Source organism: Engystomops pustulosus, chromosome 6, assembly GCF_040894005.1.
Source record: "Engystomops pustulosus chromosome 6, aEngPut4.maternal, whole genome shotgun sequence".
NCBI classification, from domain to species: domain Eukaryota; kingdom Metazoa; phylum Chordata; class Amphibia; order Anura; family Leptodactylidae; genus Engystomops; species Engystomops pustulosus.
The window spans coordinates 95,525,611-95,550,920 of NC_092416.1; the positions used below are offsets into that span (position 1 = coordinate 95,525,611).

General features: G+C 41.0%; 2 protein-coding genes across 6 annotated transcripts in view; one reads left to right on the top strand and one right to left on the bottom strand.

Annotated features, from left to right (window-relative positions):
* LMTK3 (lemur tyrosine kinase 3) overlaps positions 1-16,892 on the bottom strand; it is a 70,967-nt gene extending 54,075 nt beyond the window's left edge. For 3 of the 4 annotated variants that reach the window (XM_072110441.1, XM_072110440.1, XM_072110437.1), the window contains exons 1-2: positions 16,462-16,889; positions 16,034-16,161 (exon numbers count right to left, since the gene is read on the bottom strand). In XM_072110441.1, coding sequence (XP_071966542.1) covers positions 16,034-16,121 — 88 coding nt within the window. In that variant the 5' untranslated portion in view covers positions 16,122-16,161; positions 16,462-16,889. Of the gene's footprint in view, positions 1-16,033; positions 16,162-16,461 lie in introns of all 4 variants that reach the window. The other variant, XR_011847683.1, reaches the window with a different exon arrangement.
* LOC140064033 (G-protein coupled receptor family C group 5 member C-like) overlaps positions 1-25,310 on the top strand; it is a 127,460-nt gene that overhangs the window by 20,471 nt on the left and 81,679 nt on the right. The window lies entirely within an intron of this gene.

Genomic DNA, 25,310 nt, shown 5'->3' on the forward strand with positions numbered 1-25,310 from the left:
TGAAAATGGCAACATTGCAGATGTCACCGGCCACTTTATTAGGTACACCTGTCCAACTGCTCGTTAACACTTAATTTCTAATCAGCCAATCACATGGCGGCAACTCAGTGCATTTAGGCATGTAGACATGGTCAAGACAATCTCCTGCAGTTCAAACCGAGCATCAGTATGGGGAAGAAAGGTGATTTGAGTGCCTTTGAACGTGGCATGGTTGTTGGTGCCAGAAGGGCTGGTCTGAGTATTTCAGAAACTGCTGATCTACATGGGATTTTCACGCACAACCATCTCTAGGGTTTACAGAGAATGGTCGGAAAAAGAAAAAACATCCAGTGAGCGGCAGTTCTGTGGGTGGAAATGCCTTGTTGATGCCAGAGGTCAGAGGAGAATGGGCAGACTGGTTCGAGCTGATAGAAAGGCAACAGTGACTCAAATTGCCAACCTATTACAACCAAGGTAGGCAGAAGAGCATCTCTGAATGCACAGTACGTCGAACTTTGAGGTAGATGGGCTACAGCAGCAGAAGACCACACCGGGTGCCACTCCTTTCAGCTAAGAACAGGAAACTGAGGCTACAATTTGCACAAGCTCATCGAAATTGGACAGTAGAAGATTGGAAAAACGTTGCCTGGTCTGATGAGTCTCGATTTCTGCTGCGACATTCGATGGTAGGGTCAGAATTTGGTGTCAACAACAGGAAAGCATGGATCCATCCTGCCTTGTATCAACGGATAAGACTGGTGGTGGTTGTGTCATGGTGTGGGGAATATTTTCTTGGCACTCTTTGGGCCCCTTGGTACCAATTGAGCATCATTGCAACGCCACAGCCTACCTGAGTATTGTTGCTGACCATGTCCATCCCTTTATGACCACAATGTACCCAACATCTGATGGCTACTTTCAGCAGGATAATGCGCCATGTCATAAAGCTGGAATCATCTCAGACTGGTTTCTTGAACATGACAATGAGTTCACTGTACTCAAATGGCCTCCACAGTCACCAGATCTCAATCCAATAGAGCATCTTTGGGATGTGGTGGAACAGGAGATTCGCATCATGGATGTGCAGCCGACAAATCTGCGGCAACTGTGTGATGCCATCATGTCAATATGGACCAAAATCTCTGAGGAATGCTTCCAGCACCTTGTTGAATCTATGCCACGAAGAATTGAGGCAGTTCTGAAGGCAAAAGGGGGTCCAACCCGTTACTAGCATGGTGTACCTAATAAAGTGGCCGGTGAGTGTATGTTATTTTGGCATTGAATATATTTTGTTGAAAGGGAGACACAGACAGTCACCCCATAAACTGTTACTAGTTACTGTTACTGTTACTGTTGCATTTCAATGTTCAGCTGTGCACTTATTTTTAAGAAAATAAATGATTGCAAAACCAGGAAGCTCTGACTGCTTACTGGATCCCTTGTTAAGGTCCTTGAGGGGTGCATTACTGTAAATTACTGTGGATTTCACTACACCAGCACCACAGAGGTTTTGCAAAGGAGCACGGCATCCAAGCCTTATGAATCTGTGATCCAGAAGCTACTAATGTGCTACAGTCATATTTATCTGTGCCACTTAAAGGGTTAAACAAGTTCTAAACATGAATTTAGATCCATTTAATTCACTCCCATTGTGGTCTATTAAACTGAGTTTGTTGCTCCATTTTTGACAGTATAGGCTGTTACATAGAACTCATGATATTAAAGCATAATACTGTAATAAGATACTAGATAATAGATTTTAAAACCACATTATAGCGATAGCTAGGGGCAAATGACAGGTTACTGTACATAAATTAATGGAGTGAAACTGGAAACTGTATATGGATAAATAAGGGGCTGCTGATGCTGTTTATGAACTAATAAGGTGTGACAGTGCTGCAAATAAATTAATTCAAGATGGCTGTAGGTAAATTAAGGAGCAATGTATATAAATTGATTAATGTGCTGTATATCAAATTTTTGTGGAACAAGGGGTGCTTTGTATGCATAATTCAAGAAGGTGCTGTGCTGTGAACCCAATTTGTGAATAGCACTATATATAATGTATTATATTATAAAATATAATACATAGTGTTGTACATAGTAAGTTTTTGCTTCATGCTATTCATTTAATAGAGTATTGTATAATATATAATTGAGGGCAATTTGATATATATGAGAGCACAGCACAATCACTTGTATTGTGAAATATTATATTTAGGAGCACTGTGTGGGACACAGTTTCTATATAGTGAAGACTATACTGTGAGTGACTATGGGATGTTATGGGCATAGTGTGGAGAAGTACTGCAGTTTGCTGAAGAAATCTGAATTCTGCTGAGATAAGTCATGGCAGGAAAACATTTTTATTTCCATATTGGATGGAGGAAAATCATCACCTTTGAGAAGTCCACAGGGACGAAGACCAGGACAGATTTAAACAGTTGAGTATATCTGTGTGAGTTTCGTGAGACTGTTTTAGGCAAGGATTAGTCCAATGCAGTTTGTTCATTATAGACATCCAGCCCTGGATCCAAATACAGCCTATACCAGCTGCATTTTTTCCTGGAATTTGGTGATTAGAAGTGAATAAGCAGCAACAAGCATGTGTGACCTGTCACTGCCTTCATTAAGCTCTTTTGAAAATCACGTTCTTGTCATCAGTGTGGTTCCCTGCAGCAAAACCCAACACATCAGACACATGTACCCTATATACAGGATGGTCCACAAGATGTATGTCACTGTACTGTATTTTAGTGCTCTGATTGAATGTTGATCTATAGCTGCACATACATGGGATGAGCATTATAGTGATATTATTTACCTTTTAGAGAACCATTTAACGACTAGAGATGAGCGAGCAGTAAAATGCTTGGGTGCTCGTTATTCGAGTCAAATTTTTTCCAATGCTCGAGTGCTCATTTCGAATAACGAACCCCATTGAAGTCAATGGGAGACTCAATGCATTTTTCAAGGGGACCAAGGCTCTGCACAGGGAAGCTTGGCCAAAAACCTGGAAACCTCAGAAAATAATGAAAACACCACAGAAATGGACAGGAAACAGCAGGGGCAGCATGCATGGATGCCTCTGAGGCTGCCTAATCGCACCATTATGCCAAAATTATGGGCAACAGCATGGCGATGACACTAATGTGAACAAAAAAACGTATTAGATTAAGCCACACGTCACGTACGTCACATCACGTACAGTACGCTTCACCGGCAGAGAGAATGTGGATTGGGATTTCTGGAGACTAGCTTGCTAAACAGTAGCAGGCAGACAAAGCTAGATGAAATTGAATTTGCACCACTGACAGCACACAAAAGAATTTTCTGCTGTTACTTTCAATTTCACTTTCAGATGTCATTTTCTCGAGTTGACGAAATATTCATCCGAGCAGCGAACAGTTGCGAGTATGCTAATGCTCGACCGAGCATCAAGCTTGGACGAGTATGTTCGCTCATCCCTAGTAAGGACATAAGGACAACCTATTACAAAGTTTACATAGCATATAAAGTATATGCCTCATCTAATCCACCATAAAAATGGAGATATCTAGCACTTATAACACTCAAGATGTGATTTATTTACTGCACTGAAATGATTAATTTATTATTTTTAAACAGGATATTCAGTGATCCCTCCTAAGATCACAGCTGCATCTGTTTAGTTTCTACCTTGACAGTCAGGATTGCAATGAATCTAATAATGTATCAATTAGGAGTGTAACTACAGTGGTAGTAGCCATAGTAGCCCACAGTGTCAGGGGGCCTCGTCCTCTGACCTGACACTAAAGAATAGAGGATGTGCATCATTATATACATGTTATGCTGCACATATGTGTATAATGTATATGTGATCCATATATGCTGTATATTTGTGTGTATATGGTATGTGTACATACTGCATTTGTGTTTATATGCTGTTTGCCTGTCTCTCAGGTTACAGCAGATAAGGAGTGGGTTAAAGAACTTATTCTATTCTTAAATAGAAGAGAGCTGAAAAGTCTCAAAGGGGGCAAGGCTGCCGGTCCAGATGGTATCAGTGCAAGACTACTCAGACCTGTGGTGATCAGCTTTGTGGTTTCATTGCACATATGTTCAACATGAGCCTGAAATTTGGAAGGGTACCACAACTGTGGAAAACATCTTGTGTGGTGCCAGTTCCAAAAACACTTCACGCATTGGAACTCAACAGCTACAGACTGGTGGTATTAACTTCTTATTTGATGATGGATCTATGGATGCCCTACAGTTTGCTTATAGCCAGGTATTGGTGTAGACAACACCATCATCCACCTTTTACATTGAACTCTTTCTCACCTGGAGAAACCAGGGGGAAAACTGTGAGAATAATGTTCTTTGATTTCTCCAGTGCTTTCAATACTATACAGCCAGGGCTACTAAGATACAAACTAAAGCTGGCTGGAGTGGACCACCACCTTTCTAGTGGATCCTAGACTAAATCACAAACTGACCTCAATATCCGACAGCCCGGGACTGTGTGTCGGACACTGTGATGTGTAGATGTGTAGTACCGGTGCACCTCAAGGTACAGTTCTGGCTCCTTTCCTCTTTACAATGTACACAGCAGACTTCAGTTCAACAAACTACTACCTCCAGAAGTTCTCTGATGACTGCTATAGTAGGCCTCATTACAGGTGAAAACGACAGAAAGTACAAAGAATTGATCCGGAAATTTGTTGACTGGTGCCCGCAAAACCACCTTAGGATTAATGCTGGGAAGACCAAAGAAATGGTGGTTGACTTTAGTAAGCACAGTCCCTCTTCTCAACCAGTGGTTATCCAGTGGACTGACATTAAGGCAGTGAAGTCCTATAAGTACTTGGGTGTCCTCCTCAACAATAAGCTGGAGTGGGCAGAAATGCACTTCACAGGAGGGGTCAGAGCAGGCTATACATGCTGAGTAGGCTGAGGGCATTTAGAGTACAGAGGGCACTTATTAAGACCTTCTTCAACTTTGTAGTGGCATCAGCCATCTTCTTTGGTGTAGTCTGTTGGGGGAGCAGCATCTCAGCCAGGGAGAGAAGCGGACTGGACAAACTGATTAGTAAAGCCATCTCTGTCTTTGGGGGGGGGGTCCTCTTGACACAGTGTAGGTGGTAGCTGAGAGGAGGATACTGTGTAAGTTGAGATATATTCTGGAGAATAGTCCCCATCCCATGAATGAGACTGCGCTGGCATTGGGAAGCGCCTTCAGTAACCGACTGCTTCACCCCAAGTGTGAGAGGGAGCGTTGTCGTAAGTCATCCCTTCCCACTGCGATCAGGCTGTTCAACAAACAAGGCCCAAATAGAAGTAACCTCTGCCCCATACCAAACTATTCCCAGCAGGTCCCATCCACAGACTGCTGATTGCTTGTCTTCTTTTTTTTTTCTTTTTATCCCTTTTTTCTTTTTGTTCATTTATCCCTAATACTATTGTTCTATGATTGTTTGTACTGTACTCTCTCTGCTGTTGTAACGGTGTGAATTTCCCCACTGTGGGACTGATAAAGGATTATCTTATTTTATATGGCACTGTATATGTGTGTATATGTGATCTGTACATGCCCTATATGTGTGTGTGTGTGTGCGCAAGTGTATTAATGTGTGTGTATGTGTGAATAACTATATGTTTATGTATATAGGTATATAAATGTGAGTGTATATATGAGTGTAAGTATTTTTAAACAGGAAAGGGGGGGCCATTCAGATGTCTGCTATTGGGCCCTGCCTCTCCTTGTTACGCCCCTGGTATCAATGTGAGCTATGTGGTGCATAAGATGACTTATAAAAGTCATAAGAAATACCCTTTAAAAATAAGTAGTTAAGTTACAATGACTAATGAAGTAACATTTGGAATCATTTTATGTACATAATTCAATAATAATTCATCTGCATTTAATTGGCGTTTACATACATTACCTCCTGGCCTTAAAGGAAACCTACCACTTCTGATAGTAGGTATGAGATGTAAACACCGGGCACCAGCTCAGGGTGAGCTGGTGCCGGAGCTTATCTTAGCGAGTGTTTTAAACCGCTATATTGCGGTTTAAACACATTTTGATTTACCTCTCCGAGGTAGCTTCGGCGCTGCGCGCGGCCGTGCGCGCGCGCGCCTCCATACGGAGTGCCGGAGGCGTCACGCGCGCATGGCGGCGCGCAGCGCCGAAGCTACCTCGGAGAGGTAAATCAAAATGAAGTGGTAGGTTTCCTTTAAATGATTTACTTTATTGAGTGAATTAAAGAAAAAAGTCTATGAGAATTAAAAATATGCTTCAATTACATGGGCATTTTCACTTGTGGAGAAATCAAATTTTTCTTACTACAGTTTTTTCAGTCTGGGGCATAATAAATTATAGAAGTTTACTAGTGACACTGAGTAATCTTGCCTAACTGCAAACCTCAGCAGAGCTGGATGGAAAATCACACTCTAGCATGAAGAAGCATCTACGTGTTGCTGTGTTTGGCAGTGTTTAATATAGCATATACATTTTTAATTTGGTACTATCCACATAATTCTTCCTGCATAGTTACAATTCTCATTCATGTGAACAATCAATTTTATTTGTGCCTGGAGCTTAGAGATGCTAACCAAAGTCAATGAGACCTAATATATCAGACTCATCCTTTAATCCAGGCACCACACAGATGCCCCTAGTCTGTGCCAGTCACTGTTCTGGGTTCTGATAAGCAACTGAATTCAATTCAAACCAATCACACTCATCCGCAAAGTTCTTCAAAGTGCTGAGCTCTAAGATCAATGTCTTGGACAATCCAAACCTCTCACATCTTCAGGACTTTTGCTGAACTGTAACAACTCTCTAGAACGCCCTACCCGAGTTTCAAATGTTCCCTTAAAATCCATCTCTTTAGACAGGCCTATCATAGTAACAAAATTTATGTCACATTTGCTCTCTTAACACTAGCCCTACTTGTTTATGCTATCCCTGCCCTTCTACGCTATCCCTCAGGACTTGATGTCCTTATACAGGTTACTCTTCATGCCCATGCACTTTGGAATTCTATACATATAAATAATGGCTGCTGGCTGCCTCATGCAGAATTATTTATTTATTTTAGTACTTCATAAAGAATGGCTGAGACATAGTACTGTACATGCACTTTTATCTTGAATAGGTCACCTTCTTCAGCAAAGATTGTTAGCCTTTGTGAACAAAGTTTGAAATAATGACTATTGTATTACTCTGTAAAGTTTAGTCTGTATGCAAAACCCACAATTTGAAAAACACTTCAAAATATAAGGGCACTTTAAAAATACATTTCCTATGTCACTGTAGATTATAAAGTATATGTTCTAATGTTAACCATTAGAGATGTGCGGGTTCGTCCAAATCTCGCAACAAAATTTGAAGTCATTGGGGACCCATATTTTAACACCCAAAAATACCGTAGCTGTTAAAAGGGGGAAGTAAGGGCTAAAGGGCTAAAAATGGTGGGAATAACAGCACAGTTGCTAGGGAAAGTACTTAAAATAATAACTTAACATTAGAAAATTTTTAAATAAAACTATGCCACTGCAGTGATAGAGGCTCTGGGTATTCAAACACAGTTATTCTCTCTACGGTAAAAGAAGCACTGGGAAAACAGCTAACCCTTGCTCTCACTGCACTTAAAGGCTCTCTGGGTGTTCAGACCAAGTTATTGAGGCACATCTACTTAGAAAGTCGGAAAATGCACGACAAGTGCTATTTCCATGTATAATGCTGCTTGCAGCAATTCACTAAGATGGTGGGGCAGATGTCTTGAATCTGTTGCTTCCCCACACAGGTCCGAGTTCACCATCTTTTTTGTGGTGCACCTTTAACATAGGGCGTGCGACACAATTTGCAAGTTAAACAGGGCGCTCAGTCCAAATCAGTCAAACCGACAGACGGCATGTTCCCTAATTTGAGTTGCATGAAAGCCAGCGCAGCTCCACCACAAAACGGTCGCATGCGACACAATAGTGGCGCAGACACTTTTTAAATACCCGTGCAAGCCGTTTTAGCCTAGAAGAAAGTGCACAGTCCAGCAAAAGTGCGGCACAAAGCCCTTAGTAAATGAGCCCCATTGTATCTGCATTAAAAGACGCAAAGGGAAAACCACACACCCTTCCCCTCGGAACGCTCAAAGATATTGCAATTAAAGGCTCTGGTTGTTCAGACCCACTTGGATTGTCAAAATTTCAACCAAAAATTACTGCAACACTGAAAGGTAAAATATGAAGCTCAGGTTTCATGAATACAGAAAGTCAAAATTTCAAAATAAAGTTCAGAGAACTTCATACTGTGGGACAGTCACCGCCATCAGGTCTTTAAAGCTATCTGTCTCAACTAGCCTGAATGGGCGCATTTCAAAGGCCAGCTATTTGCAAATGGTCTTATTCAGGACCAAAGCTTGTGTGTGTGATGAGCCAAACTTCCTCTTTCTCTCCATTATTTGGGGGCTTGAGAGCTGAATGGATGTGTTGGCAGAGTTGATGGTGACGGTGGTGCTGCTGGTTGTGGCGTCACATCCTCCCTTTGTAGGGAAACCTTATTGACTTGGTGGTGGTAGTGGTACTTGGGAGGTCTTGTGACTTGGGAGGCGGTGGCAATAGCTGGTCCAACTGAAGCTGCAGAAGGAGCCTTAGATGTTTCCAGGGTTTTTCGGAGTCTATGGCTTGGTCATACATAAGATTCTCAGATTGTTAAGGTTTTGGCCAGGCTATATGGACTGGGGGTACAGTATGCAAATGACATGTGTTTTGTCTTCTGTATTTTGTGAGAAAAAATGCCACAATGTAGACCCCCGAAGAATGGCCTTTGTTTGCCGGGTCCCTGGCTGTGGGTAATAGTAGGCAACAATGTGCTGAGCCTTAGCCCCCTTTCACTTTTCTACCTGCTACCCAGGGCTTCCTGGCCCCCACCTAAAGCCCGTTCTCCATTGACACATCCGGAGTATGGGACATGAGCAGTATTATTGGATCTGCCAGAAGTGGGGCTTTAGTTTGCTGGGAGTAGGGATGGAATGCACCAGTGAGTGTTTGGGGATTACATCGTCATTCCTAGCTAAGCCGGGTACACCAGCTTGTGTTTCAAGCTCCATGTAAAAAGTGTAAAATGCACGTTGGGGTGTCTGACTGGGCCACTAGCACATTTAACACACACATTTATGTAGTTTCTTATAGTAAAAAAGCCCTGTCGCCTCTGGTGATTAAACCTTGATCTCTCCAGACGGAGACAGTGTCCCCTTATGTTTTGTTTCTTTTAAATATAAAACAACTTACTTGTATGGACCATTCATATATTTATATAAATGAATCATGTCTCCTCGTAGTCGTCTCTTTTCCAGACTAAATAAATCTAGTTGTTTTAATCTTACTCATAACTGTGACCCTCCATACCCCTTATAATTTTTGTGGCTCTTTGTTGAATCCTCTCCATCTCCTGGGCATACTTTTTATGGACCGGTGCCCAGGACTGGACAGCATATTCCAGGTGTGGCTGAACAAATGCCTTGTATAGTGGTAATATTACATCCCTATCACGAGAGTCCTTACTACTTTTGATACATGAAAAGATCCTACTGGGTTTAGAGACAGCTGTTTGCCGTTGTTCAATTTATGATCTTCTAGTACCCCCAGGTCCTTAAATTTATTGCAATAAATTTAGAAGTATAATGACCCAGGATAGATTTAAATTTCTCCCATTTAACATTAGTATCATCACATGAGGATATTTGATCAAAGTTTATATCCTGTAGTGCAGCCCTAAATTTCTGGAAATGATCCCTCTTAAAATTCAAAGTTTTCAATTTTCCCACCTGTTTTTGCTTTTTACAGTTTAACAGGAAAATAATTAAGTTATGATGGCTGTTCCCAAGGGTTTCACGGACACTGGCATTTTGGACAATCTCCGCATTGTTAGAAATCACAAGCTCCAACAATGCATCACCTCTTGTGGGATCTTCCACAAGCTGCAACAGATGAAGAAGAGCCCTGACCCCAACTTATATTTGGAAAGTTAAAGTCTCCCATTATCACTACTGCCCCCTCCTGTGCAGCCCGCTCCATCTGTTTATATCCATCTGTTATCCTCAAAGATGTTAGGGGGTCTATAAATTACAGCAAAAATAATTTTCTCAACACTCTCCTGGTTTTGAATTTCAACCCACAAAGTTTCAGCCTCCTCACACTCTTATCTGAGACCACAGTCTCATTCACAATCGCTTTTAAGTCTCTTCTGACATACAGACATACACCACCTCCCCTCCTATTTGCCCTGTCTTTCCGAAAGAGTGTAAAACCTTGAATATTAACACCCTAATCATGCAATGCATTGAGCCATGTCTCCCTTACACCAACAACATCTAACTGTTCCTCTAACACCAGATCCTCAAGCTCACCCATTTTGCCTGTGATACTTCTGGCATTTGTGAACATACACTTTATTTTTCCACAGTTATTTATCTGATTTATTGTAACTTTACTGGCACATATATCCTCACTATTGTTTTGTAACTTGTGGATCTCCTTATCCACTGCCTTAGACCCCCATACACCGCCCATTTCACCACCCACGCCATATTCCCTGACGCTTTCGTCAAACCGACTCTTCAGAGGGATTTTTAAATATACTAATGGTTAGGACAACAATGGTTAGTATATTTAAAAATCCCTCTGAAGAGTTGGTTTGACGAAACGCGTCAGGGAATATGGCAATTTTAGGGGGCATGCTTTATGTAAACAGGGTCAGCTGTGGACTGCCCTTGTAAGGGCGGGAGTCAATTGGGGCAGTGTAGGGACAGACCTCCCACTCGTCACCCCTGATCCACGGCCCGTAAGCACACTGACGTCAGAACCACGGAAAGGGTGACGGTTTCCCTATATTCTGATGTCCGAGCCTGTACAGATACCTGTGAGGATACTTTATCCCAATAAGGTTACATTCTACTGTTTTCCTTATAATACACTATTGGCACATGATACTTCAGTGCGGTTTTATGTGAGTTTAATAAAGGTTATATTTTAGCACATTGTTACTCCAGAATAACCCTAGCATGCTTTTCTCTATGCAGACGATGAACCCTTAAAAAGCTCCTTATTTGGATAAATTTATAATAATAATTCCTTTATTTATATAGCGCACACAGATTACGCAGCGCTACACAGAGCTTGTCAAAAACATTGATGGGAAGGGGTTAAAGCTGGGGACATATTGATCGAGTCCACAGTAAAACTTTCCAGACCCAAATTCTGTGCAGTAGGCCCAGCTTTAAATCTTTGCATTGAAGAGGTTGAAAGCTGTGCCAGAACATGCAGAAGTATTGGACAGCTCATTTGACTGCACCCAAAAAGAGTTTTCCAGCACTTGCATATTTGTAAAAGTTATCATTCCCACTAGTCAGTAGGTGCCAGGTTCTGGTCCTTTCAATTTATGGGTATGTGTCTGCACTAAACTAAGAATTGTTGTGCTCTGATTCTATGGTTACTGTCTACATTTTCATAGCTACTCTATAGATTTTATATGGTTTTATATCTGCTACTGAAGACTGTGACCTTTAAGACCAGAACACTTTCTAGTTCAGTGCAGGAGGCAGAACAAACTGGTCTGTGCTGTGAAATAAAGGCAACACACTGTGATTTTAAATTTTAAACTATTGTGATAAATTCCATACTATAGTATTTTTTTAAAGCAAAAATATGCAATTCTCTAATGTACTATAATGAGCTATCTGCAGGTTTTTAGCTGCTATCAGAGGTTTTACTTTGTCCCCCCCTCCCCTCTCCCGGCTAATGTACATTTGCCATGCTTTCTGGTTGCCATGGGAAACCGTATAGTACAGCTAGAGAGGACAGGAGGCTTGTTGAGATTGTCTGTAGGGCCTGCATTGATGTTACAAGCATGTGACTCACTACATGCTTCAGATTGGCCAATTACAAACATGCTCTCCTCTTCTGGCTTCAGTGGGCTAAGCTAATGTCACACCCAGGAAGTGCCCACCCACATCCGCATTAGCTGAATCTGAATGTAATTTTACATATACCAGATATATCTCAGGATAGGAAGAAGCCAGCAGCATGATACAGGTATTGTTGGAATTGTTGTCAAAGGCTCTCTCCAGCTGTTCTAACACTATTTTTGTCAGTAACAGTTACGCTTAAGCTCAAATGTTATGGTCTAAAAGTAGAATCTTATTTTGGTTATGTATTAAAGGAAATCAAGCATGATAAATCAGGGATACTTACTCATGGCCTCCTTTCTTCTAAATAAATTTTTAAAATTATGGTTATGAGCCAGAAAAACTCTGGGGGTGTCCCTCTGTGCTACAACACAAGCTGTTGCAGTGTGCAAAGAAGACTTTTCCTTTCCACTATGTTCTGAAATTTCCTCTGCAGGCAGAAGGAGAGGGGAAGTGCCCTCGGCTTATCATGCTTGATTTTGATGGTAGATTTCCTTTAAAAGTCATTTAAAGAGATTCTATGCTTGGTTAAACATCTATGTAGATGTTTGTGTTTTTACTCTGGACTAGCCTACAGCCAAAGAAGCATGTGTTTCTGGGAAAAATTAATAGTTGTATCACCTTTTTTATAGATACTTCACCAGAGCAAACTTGAAAGCATGTCATTGAACCCCAATAGAGATTAAACATACTGGTATCCTAATTAAATTTCACCCATAATACATATTTTATTACTTTAACAAGTAATTTAGAAACATATTTTCAGAGTACACTTATCAAACAGTCAATAACCCCTTCCCACTCCTTATCATACATGTACAGTGCCTAGCACTGTTAGCACTCACAGCCTCACAAATACGGCACTGTCAAAATACTGGTTAAACTCATCACCAGAGCTCAATCGGTATCGAGGGAAAAGGGGGTAATTTTAATTTTTAGGGTTTTTTTTAGTTTTTTTAATTATTTTTGAGACTCTCTAGGGTACTTGAACCCTAGATAATCTGATCATTCTTACCATATACTGCAATATGACTGTATTGCAGTATATGGTGTTTTTACCTAGGATTAATTAGAATGTGCCACTGGCACATACTGCTAACCTAAACTTTTGTCCACTTTCAGTAAAAAATCGATATTGTTTGTGTAATGAAAAGTTATACAATTTTCCAATATACTTTTTCTAACATGAACTACACTTCCTCTAACTAATATGCAAATTTTTGATGAAGTTCATGTTAAAATGTTCACATTCAATATAAAAGGTCAGGATAACACGCCAAGTTAGTCAGTCCCACCCAGGTTTTCACCTCATTCCGGCTTCTTCTGGGGCAATAATTGTATGTTATCAAGGTTATATCCTGCCCAATCTTTCTAGTGGGCATCTGTATTCCATCTGTATTTGGAATTAGAGCGATCTGGTCTTTGAAAGTACAGGCATGTGGTGAAAGTCGCAAGAGTATAAACATAGAATAACTGATCCTCACCATTTCCCATAAGATTTGTGAAATAGAAAAACCATCGAAGTATGCACTGACTTTATTCGTGTGAAGTGGACATTGTAAGAAATCAAACTCAGACCAGGTCTTTATGTGGAGTTTATGTCAGCCCATGCAGATTCATAGGCTAACAAGGGCATTATAAAAGAATAGAATAGAATAAGACTTTTCCCGTTGGGAAATTGTTTTGTACATCATTACTCCAGGCAAGGCATGAACAGTGTTTCATATAATAAACAACACAAATAACATTAAAGCTACTACCCTGTTTCCCCTAAAATAGGACATCCCCTGAAAATAAGACCTAGTACAATTTTGTTCAAGCTTAGAAATATAAGGCCTTCCCCTGAAAATAAGAACTAGAGGCCGTCATTGCTACAGCTCCCCCCGCGCCATACATTAGTATTGGTAGATCATTTAGATGCTGCAAGAGATTGTGCCATGGGGGAATAAATCATGGGATAAAATCACTGACTGTTGAGTGGACCCCCGGGTTACCATAGGCAATCGTGGGTGAGACAATATTTGGTTATTTAAATGTCGCTGTCATTTTGACTGTGAGTGTTACACAGGGATCAGACCATCTAGGGTTCACGTACCCTAGAGAGTCTCAAAAATAGTTAAAAAAAAGTTTAAAAAAACCCTAAAAATTGAAATCATCCCCTTTTCCCCAGAACGTCTATAAAACTAAATAAACTGTAAAAATCCCAAACATTTTTCATATTACAAAAACAGTTATTCCCAACGATGAACCCCGTAAGGGAAAATACCACCCAAATGTCCAAAACACTACTTTTACACCATTTAATAAAAAGTGATCAAAAGGCCATACGGTCCTCAAAAAGGTAGCAATGAAAATGTAATCTTATCTTGCAAAATATGACGTATTACACAGTTCCACACACTGAGATATGAAAAAGTTATTGGTGACAGAAACGAAAAATGTTTGTTGATGCCCCTTGTTTCAATTTTAAAAATGTATTAAAACACCATACAACCTATGTAAATTTAGTATCACCGTGATCACACCAAACCAAGGAATAAAGTAAACGTATCATTTGGAGCACACAGTGAAAGTCGTAAAAACTGAGCCCACAAGAAAGTGACACAAATGCGTTTCTTTGCCAATTTCACCACATTTGGAATTTTTTTCCAGCTTCTCAGTAGAGGGGAATAATAAATAACGTCACGGAGAAGTAACGTTTGTTACACAGAAAATAAGCCATTACACAGCTCTGTACATAAAAAAATAAAAAATATATAGATTTTTGTACATGGAGAGCCAAAAATTTTTGGAAAAGAGTTGCGAAGTGAAGGGGTTAACATAATCTTGAAAAATGAAGGTACAATATTTAAATAGGGGTATGTGAACAATATAGAACTTTGTGAATAAAAATGAAATACCATGATGTGCAATGCTACCATATAATATACCAAAAAATAGGTTTGATTAGAAGCAAGTAACTTGAACACTAATATAAAGCCCCATAAATGGTCCAGAAATACCCACAATCACAACCATGAACGAGACAAAAGATCAATAACAAATTGATTAATAATCAAAATGAATAGTTGATCATTTGTATCATTGTAATTCAGTTTACAAGAGTTTCTTGTTTTGAAGCAAGATGTCATTAAATTATTGGGGCAGGGCAGGGAAGATATGTATTATTATTGTTAATAATATATGTATTATAGCTTAAATAAATATATATATATATATATATATATATATATATATATATATTTGTACATAATGAATGTTTATGAACATATTCAACTTTATAGGGTATAGGTTTACTCTGTATAGGATTTCTACAACTAGAGGTATGGCCTAGGGACAAGTAACAAGGAAATAAGTAACAAGGAAAGGATTTTCATTATTGCTGTATAGAACATTACAATACGTTGTGTACTACAGTGTAATATCATTTTTAGCTGATACAAAGCACATTCACACCATGTATACCATGGGGAGTCTTAGAGGTAAACACTTAACAGATCCTCAGGGATTTTAGACAAGACAAGCACACATGTGGAAAAATGTAAAAGGAAAAAAAAACATGTAATCTTGTTTTAACATTTACCTCGTAGATTCACCCTTTTCCAAGGAACCTGCATATGCAAATAAACTACTTTACACATTTTAGACTAACCATACCATATTTTCTTTACCAAAAAAGTGCAACAATGACCAAAAACCTGTATAAATACATATACTGACTACATCACCACAATTAGAATGGATTTTCTATTCAGTACCTAGTATTTCTCAATTTGGTATGGCTGGTTGTATATGAATGGGTTAAATATAACTTCTATTGAAATAAAGGTGCACCCAGAGTACTACTTAGTGAATAAAAATGCGGGTATAAAGGGTTAAAAATGGATAGGACTAGGATAAATGAAAGGTTAGTGATGAGATAACTGGGACACTGTGTGCAATCCTAGCCTAAATAGGAGAAGGCAAGCGGTGAATAATAGAAATAACACAGATGCTTGAAATCCATACCAAAAGTCCAGGTAAAATAGCAGCACATGCTGTCTGGATGAAATAGGATTCAATAGGAAAAACATAGGACAATAGGAAAAGGGGAGTGGGTAGCTTACCGCTTTCTGCTGGTGCTGCCAAGGCCTTTTCGGGGTTGAAATACGACATGGAAACCACCAGGATAAAGAGGGGGTCCACTCTCAGCATCTTAGGGGGACAAATTCCGTTGTCTTGGAGAGATCACACTCTGTGACAGCACAAGATATAATAATAAAATAAAGCACAAACAGAATGGCGTGCACATCATGCATGTAGAGAGCATGCAACCACATCTCCAGTGCAACATAAGCTAACACATAAAGTCTATGCTTCCCGCATAATAAAAACCCCACAGATGACCAAGGGACACAGCAGAGTCATGCAGAGCATGTGTGCATTAGCCCTTCTGTATAAATGATATCAGTGCCTCTATTGTGCCTACCTACAATCATCATCATCACAAACAGAGATGGAGAGTAAAAAGGGCCATTGAGCTGCCCTGTCTTACCTGCTTCCCCATTGGTAAGAGAGCATTGCAGAACGGAGGGATCTAGGTCTCATGTCAAAAGACAAAACTCATCTGAAGGCTGAAAATATTTGTGATAAAATCGAAAAAAAAGAAATTCTTCCTAGACAGATGCAAGGTGGTAAAGGATGATGTTATTTAAATACTATGCTTCATGTCTGCCATAAGACACAGCCAGAAATACACACTGATAGCAATATGGGCATGTCAGTCTATGCATGGATGTGCATCAAGGTTGGGAATAAAGAAATGATGTATCAAACAAATAAAATGAAGCTGAGATTGATATTTTCTGCTCTGTATGTTGCAAGGGCCCCCTTCTATGTGATGGATAGGAGACCCTCCTATTGTCCCGCCTGCATGTCTTTAGATATGGCAATAGTGATTGGCGGCCAGGTCTGTCTTTTAGGATCTCGGGTAAAGGAGATGCTGTAGAGGGGAGGGAGGAGGCTGTCGTCATGGAGACCATGGTGCTAGCAGCCTCAGCAGCAGCTCGAACAGAGAATCTGCAGGAGAAGGACTGAAGCTAATTTGGTGGAAAGGCAGAGCTGACTTAACCTCCATTGTGATGATGGCTGAAATCATTTAAGACGGCTAGTAAGAAGACGAATCATTAGGTTCTTCATGCCATTGCTACACCTGAGCAAGAGATATTAACAAAGATCAGGAGGACTGAGGGCTGATAAGACTCTACCTTTTCTAATGATGGCACCCATCCCCCCTTTACATAGCATGATAATGACAAACCAATACAAGACACTTCCCAGCTATATCTGTGCAATCATAATACATGATAAGTTTTACATTTAAATAATACATACAGGTTTTGATATTAATGCTTGTTTTAGAACATAAAACATGTTTACTTATTTTCTTTGATTGAACAAGAAAATAATCACATTAGGGAAGACTCCATGCAAATCTGTACACTTACCTTGTTTATATTAAATATAATGCATGCCAAAAAGTATGCCTATTTGTTTTAATTATTAAGGGATAATCTGCAGCTGATTTTCCTTTATACATTAACATCTATATTCCCTCTTGTTTTATATGTACCTGAAAAGTATATATATTAGTGGAACTTCTATCCCATATAACTTTACAGTGACCAAATGAGCCTGGATGAGCTTTCAGTATAAGGGTACATTCACACAGCCGTATGCCTGCCAGGCCACAGCCGGGCGGCATACCAGTGTGCGCTGGAGAGGAGTAGGGGTGACCCCTCCTCTCTCCTTAGAAAACAACGCAGCATGGCCACACACACACACGGGGAAAGATAGAGCATGCTCTATCTTTTCCCCGTGTACGGCGCCATGTGTGGCACCATATCGCCGGGCCGCCATTGCCGTCTATGGGGACGTATATGCGGCTGCAAATCCGCCTCTAGAGCAGACTCCACTGCAAGTTTGGAAAAATGCTAATTTTCTTTATTGTAGTCTTCAAAAATACATACGGATCATAAAAAATGGACACGGATAGCAGGCAGTGTCACGGTAAATGCCTACACATTTTGTATAACTAATTTATCCTTATTCAAGGCTAAAGAAAGCCGCAATGAGTCCAAGCCTATTGGCTGGGATTGGCCATATGACCCAACCTAATGCCTTATATCCTTGGATTCATTGCAGCTTTCTTTAGCCATGAATAAGGATATATTAGTTATCCGAAACGTGTAGGCGTTTACCGTGCCTGCTATCCGTGTCCATCTTTTATAATCTGGATGTATTTTTGAAGACTACAATAAAGAAAATTAGCATTTTTCACATACACATGATGCAAGGACTCCCTTTCTTAACGCTAAAGAGCAGTGCTAACACTGTGTCACGTGTGCCCCCACTGCATCCCGGTCTCCTCACTTACCTCTCCCGGCTCCTGCTCTTCCCCGGACTGCCGTGCGTGCGCGTCCCCACCTCCTAGGGCGCGCGCGCGGCTCCTGCTGAGAATTTAAAGGGCCAGCGCACCGCTAATTGGTGCTCTGGCTGAACACCTCACCTTTAAGAATCCTGCCTCTTCCTGTGTCCCCTGCCGGATCTTAGTGCCAGGGGATTATTCCTGCGTTCCTGTGTATTCCTGCGTTCCTGTGTATTCCTGCGTTCCTGTGTGTCTCCGCTCCCGAGTCCTGTGTAGCCATGTTACCCGACTTCCTCCGTGTTGCTGTGTTCCGTGTGCCTGTGTTCCTGTTCCCACCTGAATGGACCTCCCGTTGTTGACCCCGGATTTGGACTTGACCTTGCATCTCTGCTGCCTGCCCTGCCCCAAGCCTGGACCTGACTACGAGACTGTCTTCTGCTAAGGTACCCCGACCTCGGTTGCCAACGCGGGCTGGACGCGCCAGGGAATGACCTGGTGGTATCCTGCCGCAGCCGGGCTCTGGTGAAAACCAGGTGCCACTTGGATTCCGGTCCCAGATGTCGGCTAGTTCCATCTCCCGCGGAGGTCCAGAGGATCCACTGATCCTGACACACTGCAACAGTTGTTACAGTGCCGGTGCTGCTGTTTGGTTGGCATCATATGCAAGGACTTCTGTCCAATGCACTATGCTTGATCCATATGACCATTTCCACAAAATGTGAAGAGTACCCAATGCTCTAGTTAAATTCCCAAAGATACAGTATAATAATTGCTTCAATGATTGAGATACATAAACATAAAATTTGTTAAGATGTGGAAAAATATTGCTTTACGAATAAAAACAGAACATTGTATCTTGGTGTAACAAGCCAGAGTATATGCCCAGCCCAGACTTTACCCGGGGTTAAAGAGGCCTATCCCAGATTATACCCAGGGTATACTTTGGCCTAGGCCAGTTTATACCCAGAGGTACAAAGTAGCCCAGGCCAGATTATACCCCCCATCAGTGGCATTGTGATATACACAAAAATTACTTAATTGTTCTACATTTTATTGAGGATTCTAATCTGGTAAGTTAAGTGAGAAACCTAAATGTTTTTTTTCCCAAACACATAACATCACTGTTAGGCTTCATTCTGATGCAGTTTTGTAGCAGTGATGTTGACACGATGTAAACATGATGTAAATGAAAAGTGTGTGAATGCAGGCTGAATGCAGTGCGTTCACATAGCGCTTACATAAATGCGGTATAAACTTTGCGTTCACATTGCTTTTACAGAAACGTGGTTTAAATAAATGCAATGTTCGTGCAATGTAAACGCGATGTGTGAGCGGAAACTAATATTGAATTTACTCTGCTTTTCCGTAAACATGCTTTAAATATCTTGTTTCTGGCGTGGTGTAAATGAAAAGGGGTTTGAGAGCTCCTCACCCCTCCCACCTTCATAATGAGATGTGACACTGTGGCTTGGTCATGGTGTGGTGAGACCAGTGTGCTCACTGTGAGCAGTTTGTGTGGCCAGTTCACTGTCGCCCAAATGGTCATGTACATGAGTTGAGAAAACCAAAGAAATGATGACATCATGGGGTACATTTACTTAGACGGCCTCTGGAGTTCACCGAAAGTGCATTGCCCAACGATAATGCACTGTGCTGCGACTCACTAAGATCGTGCGCCCGATATCCTGCATGTGACGCTTCCCCGCTCAGGTCCGACAGAGTTCACCATCTTTTTAGTGGTGCATCTAAGTGCTTGGGCTTGGCCACAGCTGCTACAATGCCGGAGAAGCAGGCAGATAACTGTGACTACGAGACTTGTATAAGCTGCGGTGGTCATGGAGTCTGTCCTACAAGTGAATATGCCTCTGATGATGCATCAGTCATAAGGGCTTATGCAGAAACACCTCAGACAGGGAACGTTAAATATTTAGGCAGAATAGTGGGTTGCTAAAATCATTAGTACCCTATTTTGTTGATATGTTTTGGTCGCAACCTTTTTGAGCAAAGTGTATAGTGTTTCTCTAGTTGTTTTTTGGTTCATTGTGTTGTCTACGATACCAGATGCCCTAGGAGCATTTATACACATAAACATGTGTAAAAGGGATACACTTTGAAAACCTGAGTCTAGTAGAATTGAAACTGCTATGTATTAGCTCATTTTTTGAATAAATAAAAATGTACAATTTTAAACGTTATTTTTAGGCAGATAATCCTTTTCAACTTGCGACACAATTTGAAAGTTAAATCCCGCTCTCAGCCCGAATCCGTCGGAATGTCCGATGGTACGCTCCCTAATTTGTGTCACATGGAAGCCAGCGCAGCTGTGCCACAAAAGGATCACTTGTGCCAATATCCCAGCGCAGACACTTCTTAAATACCTGGGGGAACATACAATATGAGGCAGACACTGCTACAGGTGATGGGTCATGCATCAAACCATAATCCAACTAAACAAAAAGAAGAAGAAATGCAACAACTGACCAGTATCAAAATTTATTGAGTAGTTCAATATATGTAATACAACAACACACAAAACATTTAAAAAACACTTAAAAGTGCACACGTGATCAGCACCTAAATGGGGACAGAGAAGGTACAAAGCAATGTCCCACATGCATGCTCCCCATGCCCTACAAAATCTTTTGCATTAACCAATTCTTTTCTAACTGAGATAAATATATCTATGCTGTATGTTTTACTTACTGAATACGCTTGATATATCGTTGTTTCCTTTATATATTTTCCGGGATAAAAAACATCACATGATCAGGACAGAGTATGAAATCATGGAGTCCACATAGATCATGTGACTAAACGGGTTACTGTGACAACCACAACAACTACGCATGCGCATATGAGATAGATTTGGAGTGAAGGAGGACCTGGGCGTGTTTTACCAATATTGAACATTGTTATTATTGTTATTGTTATACACATAAATATTATTTGTTATTGTCTATTAGAGGATTATGTATCTCTTTTTAAATTTGTTTCTGTAATTAATACTGAATGTAAACTCACAAATAACGTCATGACAACTTCCTTTGTCTCTGCCATCCTTTCCCTATACAATGATCCCTCGATGGTTCTTTCTGCCCTCCCTTCCATATTCAAAACGGAAGAAGGCAGGGTTGAACCCTGTTTCCCACCTTGTGTATCTTGTACCTAGATTCCCTCATTCAATATGTCAGTCAGGATAACCACATTCAGGGCCTGAAGATGGCTGGCTTCACCTTCTACCTAGCTGCATTTGTGGATGATTTAATATTTATGATCTCAAACCATAAAGAAGCTCTACCACTGTTAGGTGAGCACTTAGAGTTGTTTAACCATCTTGCTAACTTTAAAGTAAATATGGTCAAGTCTGAAATATTGAATATTACTCTGCCCCCTCAATGGGAAGAGACCTCAAACCTCTTTCTACATTTCCGTGGCAGGCGGAGTCCATTAAGTACTCCAACTTATCAGGAGACCCTGGAACTTTGTGCAGGCTGAATTTCCTGTCATTGCTTTCTGCCATCAGACAGATGTTGGCTGATTATAATTTGCCAAACATCTCTTGGATGGGTAGGAAGCACATATTAAAGACCTATGTCCTACCTAACATACTTTATCCTCTTTTGATCTTCCCAATATCTATTGCAGGGAAATTATTTGGTGAGCTCAGGAAAATGTTTTCCATATACAGGCATTTCTTAAGTTGAATTTGTATGTTAGTCAAAACTGTATGTTTTAGACACATTTTTTTTTTTTGCCCCGGTAACAAATTTTTTTCTGTAATGGAACCATGGAACCAAGGATTATGAATAAAGCTTTATAACAGATACTTTAAAGCTGATAATTGCAGTCTGGGACTATAGTATAGCATCCAGAGAGCTTCACCAGAGGTCATGGTGGGCAGAGGGGTCTGTCTTTAATTAGGGGTCATCTGTAAGTCGGGTGTCCTTAAGTAGGGGACCGCCTGTACTTATGGAGATGGAACTGCCTATCTCATATGCTGTTAAAGTAGAAAAAGTGGAAGGGAGGTCAGGGATTACCAGACTTTAGGCATTATTATTGGGCTGCACAGGCACTTAGGGCACTTTCACTGCACTGCTTGAGTCACCCTTGGAGAAACAACGGATACTCGGGGGTTGAGGATCCCTCCACCATGGTTTCAGGACCTATGGACATATGTTTCATGGATTATTAGCCCCCTTACATTTATCCACATTGAACCTCACTCAGTTTGTCCAAGTCACCCTGCAGCCTATTAACATCCTCCATAGTATTACACTACACAGCTTGGTGTCATCTGCAAAAATAGACACAGTGCTATTAATTGCTTCCTCTATATCATAAATAAATATATTAAATAGTAGTGGGCCAAGCACAGAATGCTGGGGTACACCACTCATAACTGGTGACCACAGCTCATTGGAATCATAGGAATCATTGACCACAACTCTCTGGATACGATCCTTCAGCCAATTTTCAATCCAATTGCAAATAATTCCTTCCAAACCTATAAACCTTATTTTACTGTTTTAATTGCCTTGCCAGATACACATAGCTGGTGGCAGAGAATCAAGGATATCATGGGTGATTTATTTAAAAGGATAGATAACCTTACAGACACAAAAGTGGAGGGTAGGGTGCAGGGGAGGGGACACCTACCTCTTGTTAAAATACCGTTGAAATTGATATGGCAGGCTTGTCTGAAGAAATTTGGGAAATCCAGGAATCCTACTCCCATTGATTAGCTGTTGCGGTATGGACACCCAAAGCAACCACAGTCTCGAATATGTATGTTTACCTATTGTCTTCGAATTTGTGTTCACATTCACTATTTATTGCCTTGTGGGGGATAGAGCTGGGAATCACCATGACTAACAAAAGGAAAGTGTGGGTCTTGAAATACTCTTAAGGTTCTTACAGGAATGTACGGCTCCAAAAGAATCACTATAAATTACTGACCTGGTGGTATAGAACCCTCAGAGGCACTTTTCCACTGGGGCCGCGTGTTGGATTTAGGTACAGTGGGGAAATTTCCAACACTACAGCATCAGAGAGAATACAGAGAGTACAGTACAAACAATGACAGAACAATAATATTAGGGATAAATGAACAAAAATGAGAAAAGTGATAAAAAGGCAAAAGAAGACAAGCAATGATCAGCAGTTTGGTATTCAGTCTGTGGGTGGGACCTACAGTGACTGGTTAGGTGGTGAGCACAGCTTACTTCCGTTTGGGTCTTGTTGGTTGAATAGCCTGATCGCAGAGAGGAGGAATGACCTACGATAATGCTCCCTTTCACACTTGGTGTGAAGGAGTTGGTCACTGAAGGTGTTACCCAATGCCACCACAGTTCCATGCATGGGATTAGAGCTATTCTCCAGAATAGTTTTCAACTTACACAGTATCCTCCTCTCAGCTACCACCTGCACTGTGTCAAGAGGACCCCCCAGGACAGAACTGGCTTTACTAATCAGTTTGTCCAGTCTGCTCCTCTCTTTAGTTGAGATGCTGCTTCCCCAACAGACTACACCAAAGAAGATGGCTGGTGCCACTACAGAGTTGAAGAAGGTCTTAAAAATTTCCCCCTGCACACCAAATGCCCTCAGCCTCCTCAGCAGGTATAGCCTGCTCTGACCCTTCCTGTGAAGTGCGTTTATGTTCTCTGCCCAATCCAGCTTATTGTTGATTAGGTCACCCAAGTACTTATAAGACTTCACTGCCTCAATGTCAGTCACCTGGATAACCACTGGTTGAGAAGAAGGACTGTGCTAACGGAAGTCCACCACCATCTCTTGGTCTTCCCAGGTGGTTTTGCTGGCACAAATTCACAAATTCCCAGATCACTTCTTTGTACTCCCTGCCATTCTCATCTGTAATGAGGCCTACTATTGCAGAGTCATCAGAGAACTTCTGGAGGTAACAGCTAGTTGAACTGTACCTGAAGTCTGCTGTGTATAATGTGAAGAGGAAGGGAGCCAGAACTGTACCTTAAGGTGCACCTGTACTACTAATCACAATGTCCGACACAGAGTCTCAGGCTCTCACATACTGAGGTTGATTTGTGAGGTAGTCTACAATCCAACTAGAGAGTTGGCTGTCCATTTCAGCCAGATCCAGTCTGTCTCTTAGTAGCCCTGGCTGTTTCGCAATGAAAGCACTAGAAATAAAACAACATTCTCACAGTGTTCTCCAGGTTTCTCCAGGTGAAAAAGAGTTCAATGTAGAAGGTGGATGATGGCATCCACAAACTGTAGGGTGACTATAGATGAGCTCACTAGAGGGCGAAGATGTGTGTGAACCAACTACTAAAAGGCCTTCATCAAATGGGATGTAAATGCCACCGGTCTGTAGCTGATGAGGTCCTATGGGTGAAGTGTATTTGGAACTGCTACCACACAAGATGTTTTCCACTGTTGTGGTACCCTTCCCAACTTCAGGCTTAAGTTGAAGATATGTGCAATGATACCACATAGATAATCACAACAGATCTTGAGTAGTCTTGCACTGATACCATCTGACCCTGCAGCCTTGCCCCCTTTGAGCCTTTTCAGCTCTCTTCTCACCTGGGCACTTGTAACAATCGCCTTGTAGCCTGATGACTGACAGCTGGTTTAACTGATCTGGAAATCAGGGCTAACAGCAGGGGATCTAGTGGGGAAGGTCACATTGAGTGTGGAGGAGACAATAGAATGGTATTCTGATGACGAGGACTGTTGTCTCAGCAGGGATGCCTGTAAGGTGGGTGGGGCAGGTGTGTGATCAAACCTATTGAAGAATGAGTTCATTAACCCAATCCTTATCTGTTGTAACCTTAGAGATGGGCTGTCTGTAACCAGATATTGATGTTCTCCTGTTTCATTTGTTCCTCTATCTTCTCTTTTCTATCTGGATTTTCCCTCCCTTATTTGTTGCCTCAGCTCCTTTTAAACAATCCTCAAGTTTTACTTTTCACCTAATATAAAAAATCTCTCTTTTTCTT